The sequence below is a fragment of the Acinonyx jubatus genome, chromosome E3, assembly GCF_027475565.1.
Source record: "Acinonyx jubatus isolate Ajub_Pintada_27869175 chromosome E3, VMU_Ajub_asm_v1.0, whole genome shotgun sequence".
Taxonomy (NCBI): Eukaryota; Metazoa; Chordata; class Mammalia; order Carnivora; family Felidae; genus Acinonyx; species Acinonyx jubatus.
In genome coordinates, this window is record NC_069398.1 from 19,734,341 (window position 1) to 19,742,924 (window position 8,584).

General features: G+C 52.0%; 1 protein-coding gene across 4 annotated transcripts; it reads left to right on the top strand.

The window, feature by feature from the left end:
- The first annotated feature begins 389 nt into the window (after positions 1 to 389).
- On the top strand, positions 390 to 8,397 carry TGFB1I1 (transforming growth factor beta 1 induced transcript 1). 4 transcript variants are annotated; one of them, XM_053213829.1, is made up of 11 exons: positions 390 to 545; positions 1,851 to 1,966; positions 2,092 to 2,144; positions 2,247 to 2,389; positions 2,554 to 2,641; positions 2,758 to 2,872; positions 2,975 to 3,169; positions 4,098 to 4,271; positions 4,545 to 4,626; positions 4,906 to 5,054; positions 8,348 to 8,397. In XM_053213829.1, exons 1-11 carry the CDS (start codon positions 533 to 535, stop codon positions 8,351 to 8,353), a joined length of 1,134 nt encoding a protein of 377 aa, XP_053069804.1. In that variant the 5' UTR covers positions 390 to 532; the 3' UTR covers positions 8,354 to 8,397. The 4 variants fall into 4 exon arrangements, with proteins under 4 accessions (XP_053069804.1, XP_014932395.2, XP_014932396.2 ...); XM_015076909.3 differs by lacking the exon at positions 8,348 to 8,397 and adding an exon at positions 5,282 to 5,983; XM_015076910.3 differs by lacking the exon at positions 8,348 to 8,397 and adding an exon at positions 5,282 to 5,983 and having other exon boundaries at positions 2,758 to 2,863.
- The last annotated feature ends 187 nt before the right edge of the window (positions 8,398 to 8,584 follow it).

Below are 8,584 nucleotides of genomic sequence, written 5' to 3' on the forward strand. Positions count from 1 at the left end.
GCTGTCTAACTGATCCTTAGAACGATCACTTCTGCCCCCAACCCAACAATTCTGTCTGGGGCAAGTCTCTCTGGAATGGCCTGAGTGGACAGGGGCTCAGGGTGCTAGCCTTGGTGGGGGGTGTCTGCTTGGGGGCCTCAGTCTGGTCTAAGAGTCTCATTGAGCAGAGGATCTCCAGCTTGGTCTGGGAGAGCCTCTTCTCTGACTTTGGCTCAGGCAGCCTGGGGCTCCCTGTAGCTGAGGCCAAGGCTGGGGTGTGGCTGCCTCCGCGGCAGACAGGCGGGCTGGGCCTGGGTGGGCCTTGGCCCTCCTTCCTTTACACGCCCCCATCCTGGGTTCTCCCGTTCTTTGCACCCTCGCTACCCAACCCCCCCCCCCCCCCCCCCGCCCCCCACCAGCTCCATCCCAGCGGGTCCCGGCTTCCTTACATGGTCACGGCCGGGCCTCCAACTCCCGGACGTCCCCCACCCCCCGCCCCCACCGGACACAGCCCCCGCCCTGCTCGCCCCGCGCGGTGCGCCCGTGCCCCGCCATGGAGGACCTGGGTGAGTGGGGCTTGGGTCCCCTTATCCCCAGCTCCTCACCACCATCTAGACCCGCTTCCTCATCCTGGAGCCCCCTTGCACTCCCCAAATCGCCCCATCCCTGCCTTCTGTCTTCTTGATTCTGGTCTTTGCCCGCGCCTCCTTTCCGACACCACGTCCCCCTTCCTGCCTCTCCCTTCCTGCCTTTCCCGGACTGGCCGCTCCCTCCCTTCTTCCCTCGCTCAGCTCCCTCCCTTCTTCCCTCGCTCAGCTCCCTCCATCACAGGCTGCTGACGGATGGGCAGGGAGGTGCAGCGCGTGCCAGTGGGCGCCTGGGCTCAGGGGCTCTGGGAAGGGAAGGGTTAAAGGGGTCTTGGGGTCCAGGCCTGGGAAAGTAGATGGGAAGGGAGAATATGAAATCTAATTCTCGAGAAGAAAATGGGCCTGCCTCAGAGTTTAGGAGAAGAAAAGAGTTAAGGGACCCTAAGTATGGTAGGGGTCGGGTCTTTCCGCCTAGAAAGAGAACAGATGAGTGCCAAGATGCCAGGAAGAGGTTAAGGGTTCCACTGTGGTACTCAGAGATGAATAAAGGAGTAGGGACTTCTAGGTTCTGGAAAGGAAAGGATTCAAAGGATCTAGATCTGAGGATGGGTGGGGGTGGGGGGTTGTCTTGGAGGAAGAAGGAGGACCGGCATCTCCTCCTCCTGGTCTGTTGGAAAGGCTGTACTGTCCATGGGAGAGAAGGGGTTCAGGCACCCTTCAGTAGGGGGTGCTGCTCAGTAGGGGCAACCGGCTTGTATGGAAAATAAGCCAATCAGAAAGCAGGTCCCAGGAGACCTGCCAATGAGGAGCATAGGGTGGGACCCAGTACCTGGAGTTGTGCCACAGCTGGGCGAGTCTGTTTAGGTGGGGGAGGGGAGCAGGAATTACTGGGCAGAAAGAGCATCCAACCAGAAAACTGGGTGCCAGGCATACAGCCAACTGAGCAATTTGGGGTGAAGCCAAATTTGGCTTGTGTAAATCGTCAATTTTGACTGCATCAGGGAAGATGCAGAAAATAAAAGAATCAGGTGGTTTTTGTGCATGACTCCCAAGATGAGCCATTTGGGATGTTTTTGGTCATAAATATTCCCTGCTGCACTTCTACTTCTCTGCCTTGGTCTGGTCTGTGTTTCCATCTGATTCTTAACTTCTGCTCTTAATACTGGCTTCTGTCCTCCTCAACTACTGCCTACTTGGAACTCTTATCTTCTAATCTCTTAAGTCCCTGTCTCTGCTCTAACCTTAACCTCTCAACTTCTCATCCTGACGGACTCTCCCCTGCAGATGCCCTGCTGTCTGACCTGGAGACCACCACCTCACACATGCCAAGGTCAGGGGCTCCAAAAGAGAGGTCTCCGGAGCCTTTCACATCTCCCCTGCCCTATGGCCACCAGTCACAGGTGAGATCAAATGTGGGGGACTGGGGTGACACTAGGGCCAAGTTTGGCCAGGGCTAGGAGAATCTGAGCTTGAGTGGGGCAAAGTATAGATCTATCATCCCACACATGCATCTTTCTCTCTGTAGACAGGATCTGGGGAGTCTTCAGGAGCTTCTGGGGACAAGGACCATCTGTACAGGTGAGGGTTCTGGGAACTGCAGGAGGTGGAAGCCAATTAAGACTCAGGTGAAGAGGCTTGGATTCCCCACCCCTGAACCCAGGCTTCCACCCTGTTTTCCAGTACGGTGTGCAAGCCTCGGTCCCCAAAACCTGCAGCTCCTGCGGCCCCTCCATTCTCCTCATCCAGTGGTGTCTTGGGCACAGGCCTCTGTGAACTAGACCGATTGCTTCAGGAACTTAATGCTACCCAGTTCAACATCACAGGTACCAGGTCACAGAGATAGGCCTTGATGGGATGGGGACACGGTGGAGAAGGGAAAAGACTGAGGGGTATACTCTTCCAGAGTAGCAGCTAACGGGACACAAGTCTTAACTGGAAGGGGATAGAGTATGACCCCATATCCAGTGCCCTTCTCTCCTCTCTGCAGATGAAATAATGTCTCAGTTCCCATCTAGCAAGGAGACTGCAGGGGAACAGAAGGAGGACCAATCTGAGGACAAGAAAAGGCCCAGCCTGTGAGTTTGACATGGCTGGTAGAGCTGGGAGAGAGGTGATAGATGCCTAAATTACTGGAGGATAGCATTCATTATTCTGGGGGGCTCTGAGCTAACACAAGTTGTGTTCTTCACAGCCCTCCCAGCCCATCCCCTGTTCTCCCAAAGCCTTCAGCAACCTCGGCCACCCTGGAATTGGATAGGCTGATGGCTTCACTGTCTGACTTCCGTGTCCAGAACCACGTGAGTCAGGTAGGAGGTGGGCCAGTGTGGATTTGTGGCTCCCCAACCCCTTTTAGAACCATCCACTTCTTCTGCCTTGTTGACTCAACTCTGATGTCCTTCTTGCTGCAGCTTCCAACCTCTGGGTCAACTCAGCCACCAGTGCCAAGCTCTGTGAATGAGGGCTCCCCATCCTCACCAGGGCCAACTAGCAAGGGCAGCCTAGACACCATGTTGGGACTGCTGCAGTCTGATCTCAGCCGCCGTGGTGTTCCCACCCAGACCAAGGGTCTCTGTGGCTCCTGCAATAAACCTATTGCTGGGCAGGTAAGTGGAGAACTGTGAGTAGGGAGATAGAGCCCCATGGACCCATCCTGAGAGCCAGATTTTGTGTTGTTCTCTTTTAGTAAATGACTCTGGGAAGTGGGTATTACTGTTGTTCATATTTTACAGATGAGGAAACTAAAGCTCCGAGTCACATTGCACGTAAGTGGTAGGATGAGAATGAGAATTCCAACTCAGATACCATTTATTGTGGTTCTACTTTGTGCAGGCACTATTCTAGCTCTCTTACAAACCTCCATCTCTTAGTCTTCACAAAAGTCTTATTGGGGCCACCTACCATTTCTCAGTCATCCACAAAAGATGTTTCTGCTCCACCAGCATCCAGTGTGTGAACTCTGGTTCTTGGCTAATTGACTGAGTAAATGTTGTTGACAACAGCTGTGCCCAATGGTTGACCTAGATCCTCTTGCTAGATTTAGTGCCCTGCTTCCATCCCAGAATTTTCAATCTTAGCAAAGCAGGGTGGCATTGTGACTTTTTTGGGCCCTAGTCACTTTCACCTTCATGGGTCCCTCCCTCCATTAAATTAAAAATTAAAATTGTGTTTTATGACTGCGTTGGTATGAAGAAGAATTTCTTAATATTATATATTAAATCATTTTCTTCCAGCTCATTTTTTTCTTCTGATTTTTAAAGTAATTACAACATTTTCATGAGCTTCACAGTCCTAAGTACTGTGCTGGAAGACCTGGGTTGAATCTCTGTCACTTACAGACTGACTTGAACATTAGGTTCTTCATCCTAATCTCTTAGGGTGAGTGGAGAGAAATGAGTGAAGGGAGTCAAATGGTAAAAAGAAAAAAAAAAAAAAAAGAAAAGAAAACTTGAAATGTGCCATGTAAATCTTAGCTCATTGGGCGCATGGCAGCTCAAGGACCACTCTGATCCAGGCCTCACCCTCAACTCACAGGTGGTGACTGCGCTGGGCCGTACTTGGCACCCTGAGCACTTCATTTGCGGTGGCTGTTCCATGTCCCTGGGAGGCAGCAGCTTCTTCGAGAAGGATGGAGCCCCCTTCTGCCCTGAGTGCTACTTTGAGCGCTTCTCCCCACGTTGTGGCCTCTGCAATCAACCCATCCGACATGTGAGCTGCACCTGTCCCACAAACCCCACCTCACCCAGGGTCCCTGTGGGGTGGGCCCCATTCAAATCACAGCCCCCCGCCCACCCATGCTAAGCCCCTTGGCCGTGTCCAAGGCCCTTTGGACTCCACCCACTCTCTTTGACTTCCAAGTTCCTTGTTAGGTCTCTTGTGCCTCAAACTCCTACTTAAACCCAATTGCATAGGTTCAGGGTGGGAGAGGAAGGGAAGAAGGGATGGAAGGCCATACTGAGTGTCCTCGTTCATGCCCCACAGAAGATGGTCACTGCCTTGGGCACCCATTGGCACCCAGAGCATTTCTGCTGCGTCAGTTGTGGGGAGCCCTTCGGAGATGAGGGTGAGAGCTTGGCTCCAGTCTTGAAAGCCACCGGTCTGCTCAACATCCCACCTAACCCACTTTGGTCCAGCCTGCTAAGACCTTCCAAGTCTTCTGGCCCCACCCTCTCCTACTTGCGAGTCCCCATCCTATCTCCTCCCACTAGGCCCCCACTCTAGACCCCATCCCTCCCTCTCTGCTGCTCAATCTGACCACCCTCATCTGGCCTTCCAGTCTCAGATCTTGCAAGTCTTGGGTGCAGCCTGCACCCTTTTCTTTCCGCCCTGCTCCTGCCTCTAGGTTTTCATGAGCGTGAGGGCCGCCCCTACTGTCGCCGGGACTTCCTGCAGCTGTTCGCCCCGCGCTGCCAGGGCTGTCAAGGCCCCATTCTGGATAACTACATATCCGCGCTCAGCGCCCTCTGGCACCCGGACTGTTTCGTCTGCAGGGTGCGCTCCTGGGGGGGAGGTGTAGGGGGGGTGGCGGGGAGCGGTGGATGGGAGCTGGGCCAAAAGGGGAGCCCAACTAGGAGCCTAGGCCCAAGACAGGGTGTGTCACATCTGGGGTGGGGCTGTGGAGGGTGGGGTTGTCACAGTGGGTTATTAAGCTCCTAAAGTGAGTTATCTGGTCAGGGGATTGTTGGCTGACCCATCCTTTCACGGCCACCCTCCCCCAGGAATGCTTCGCGCCCTTCTCGGGAGGCAGCTTTTTTGAGCACGAGGGACGCCCTCTGTGTGAGAACCACTTCCACGCGCGGCGTGGTTCATTGTGCGCTACGTGTGGCCTCCCGGTGACCGGCCGCTGTGTGTCAGCCCTGGGCCGCCGCTTCCACCCAGACCACTTCACCTGCACCTTCTGCCTGCGCCCTCTCACCAAGGGCTCCTTTCAAGAGCGTGCAGGCAAGCCCTACTGCCAGCCCTGCTTCATCAAGCTCTTCGGCTAATGGCTTGTGGGGCTCTCCACCCACCCCTGATGCCCCCACCCAGGAGACCAAGGCCCCAGAGACCCCCACTCTTCCCCAAAAGACGTGCTCTCCTGACCCAAAGGCCTTGCTCTTTGAGCTTGGGGCTCTCCCCACCCCATCCTGTGAGGCCCCACCCGCTAGAGAGACCCCCCACCCCCAAGGTGCTGTACTCTTAAGTTCTCTGTGGTCAATTCAGAAAAGATCTGGCCAGTTTCAAAGCCACACTGCCCCAAAGTGGGTCTCACAAGTAGAGCCACCCTGCGTGAACTCTTCACTTTATCCCCAACCTTGAGGGAGCCCCCTTATGGGGCAATTCCTAATAATCAGAGGACAGGACAAGACATCCCTGCTCCCTGCTCCCTCACTATTCTGAGCACTTTTTTTTCTACCTGCATAAAAACATGTTCCACATCACACTGGTGCTGTGTCTCTGACTGCCCTGGGGTGGGGGCGCGAAGTGGGGAAGCCTTGCATGGTGAAGCCCTGCCTCTGGTGTCTCTGGCTGCAGCAGGTTCTAGGTCATCACCCTGTGGCCGCAGTGGACCTACAGCCTCAGCCGTTGCATGCTGTCCTTCACATATCAAATGAGCCTGCGCAGGATTGTACAGATAGTGGCCAGCCAGGACAGGAGCTCAAGCTGGGCCCCGTGGAAGCTTCCCACCCTCATTCCCCACTTCTTTAGCTCCATGTATTCTTGAAATAAGCAATTAATCTGTCTCCACCCTCACCACCTTGTCTAATTTCCAGATTTTTAAGACCCTCAGAGAGGGGTTCCATCCAGAAGTGCCAGTTTATGCCCACCCTTTGGATCTGGGCACTAAGGCACAGCTTCCCTCTTATTTATATTGACTCATTGCATCTCCCCTAGGCAGAGAATGACATGTGGGATGGTCAGGACAGTGACTGAAGGAAGCACTAGGGGCTGTAGGAGCCAGAAGAAGGCTTTTAACTCAGATCAGGGGTCAAGGAGCTAAGCCACAGCAGAAAGGGGTGGGGCCAGGGATTTTTAGGTGTGGAGTTTAGGCTCTGATTCCCCAAATCCCTTTCTGAGCCCCTGAACCTTCACTTTGAACTCTGCAATTCCCTAGTGAGGGGGCCTGGATTCCTGGATCTAAACTATAAATCTAGATCTAAACAATAGCCTTTGAGGCTGAAAATGATGGATTGATTCTCAGAGGTCCTTCCTACTTAAGGAAGACCTGGTAGCCAAGGAGAGCATGTGTGGGTAAGAGACATAGGTGAGATGTTCTCTGTCCTTGCTTCGAGCTCACCACCCCTATATCCTTTCCTAGGTCTTCCCAGGCCTCCTGCTCTTCTCCTTCCATATATTCTCCCTGGGGAATGCTGTCTATTTCCTGGATGCTAACTACCTCTCTGTCTTGAGAATGCTCAAATTGGCCAGCTCTTGTCTCAATTCATTCATTCATCAAGTGTTCTTTGAGTACGTACTGTGGCAGGTTCTATACCAAGTGCAAGGAGACCATAGGGAACCAAGCAAACATGCTTCTTGACCTCTTGGAGCTGAAGTCTAGTAGAGGAGACAGATGACAAACAAGTACACAAGTGACATGTGTAATGAACTAATGGAGACTTTCCTGATGGTTTAAGTGAAGTTCACTCTTCCCCCTTGTTTCCATCCGCAGCACCTCCCTAGTCTCTCATAGCGTTTATCTAATGCAAATAGGTGCTTATTTGTTGCTTGTTTATGTCTGTTTCTGAAACTTGAATACAAGCTCCTGAGAGCTATCTGTCAGATTACACATTTGTTTTGCTTACCATTATCTCTCTAGTTTCTAGAATGCTATCTAGCATGTGGTAGGTGCTTAATAAATGTTTGTTAATGAAGGAAAGAATGAGTAAGAAAGGAAAGGAGGGAAGGTGAAAAGGGGGAAAAAACAGAACTAAGTTGGGGAAGGGATTACTTTAAGCAGATAGTCAGTCCCTGTGAATATGTAATGTGTAAGTTGAGACTTGGAAGGTTGACAAAAGAAAACGGTCAGGCAAAGAGCTTAAGGAGAGCATTTAGGGCAGAGGAAACAGTAAGACCAGGAGGTAGGAAAGAGTTTGGCATATTGAAAGAAAGGAAAGAAGGCCATGTGGCTGGATTAGAGAGAGGAAGGGGGAGAGTAGTAGAAGGTGAGATCAAATAGGAAATAGGAACCATATCATGAAGGGTCTTGTGGGCCACAGGACAGCAGATAGATTTTAAGTGCCTATAATCCCAATATGCCCAACACTTGCACCTGGATTTCTCTCAGGCACTTCAAATTCATCACCCCTTGAGGCAGACACTGTGGATGCCCTGCCCATATCCACTTGGACCACTGTGTACACAGTTCCCAGACACCTAGTCTCCCCAGCTGCTCCCTGAGTTTCTCTCTGAGGGTGCTCTCTGGGATAACAAGTGTGCTCCTGCACCCAGCAGGCCTGAAGTAGGAGGGGGAGGTTCTGTAAACTTAGAGACAGGAATTGATAAATAATCTAGCTCCCTGGCTCTGAGGGGTCAGTTCTGAGGTGTGTTCTCCACAGTATCTCAAAGAGTCCTCACTGGGATTGTTCACAGTGGTAGCCTTTTAGTCATCATTCCCTTTATTGGTTTTTCTTTTTCTTTGTCTCACTTCCCTACTCCTTCATAGTCCTTCCTGGGGTCACCTCCTCAGGAAAACCCTTGCCCTAAATTCTCATCTTAGGGTCTGCTTTTGAAGGCACCTAAACTAAAGCATTCCTTAAATATAACTCATATCCCCCTAAAATATTGTTTTCTGTTCTCTATCTCAGGCATGAACCCAACTGTCATAATCAGACATCCAAATCTGGTCAATTCTTCTAGAAAGGTAGAGATACTGATATTTATCAACATCCTCCCTTCTTATAGTCAGCCCTGTGCTGAGCAATGGGACTCTAGGGATGAATCTGATCATTTCCTGCTTGTGAGTAGTCTCTAGTCTGCTGGGAAGACAGACCCCTGGACCCATATGAGGACAACACAATGTGCTCAGAACTGTATCAGAAAAG

Excerpts from the sequence above, each read along its gene's own strand:
- TGFB1I1 (XM_015076909.3), top strand. Across the intron at positions 2,642-2,757 it reads GACAAGAAAAGGCCCAGCCT|CCCTCCCAGCCCATCCCCTG; the intron begins GTGAGTTTGACA and ends TGTTCTTCACAG. Across the intron at positions 4,627-4,905 it reads GGAGCCCTTCGGAGATGAGG|GTTTTCATGAGCGTGAGGGC; the intron begins GTGAGAGCTTGG and ends TCCTGCCTCTAG.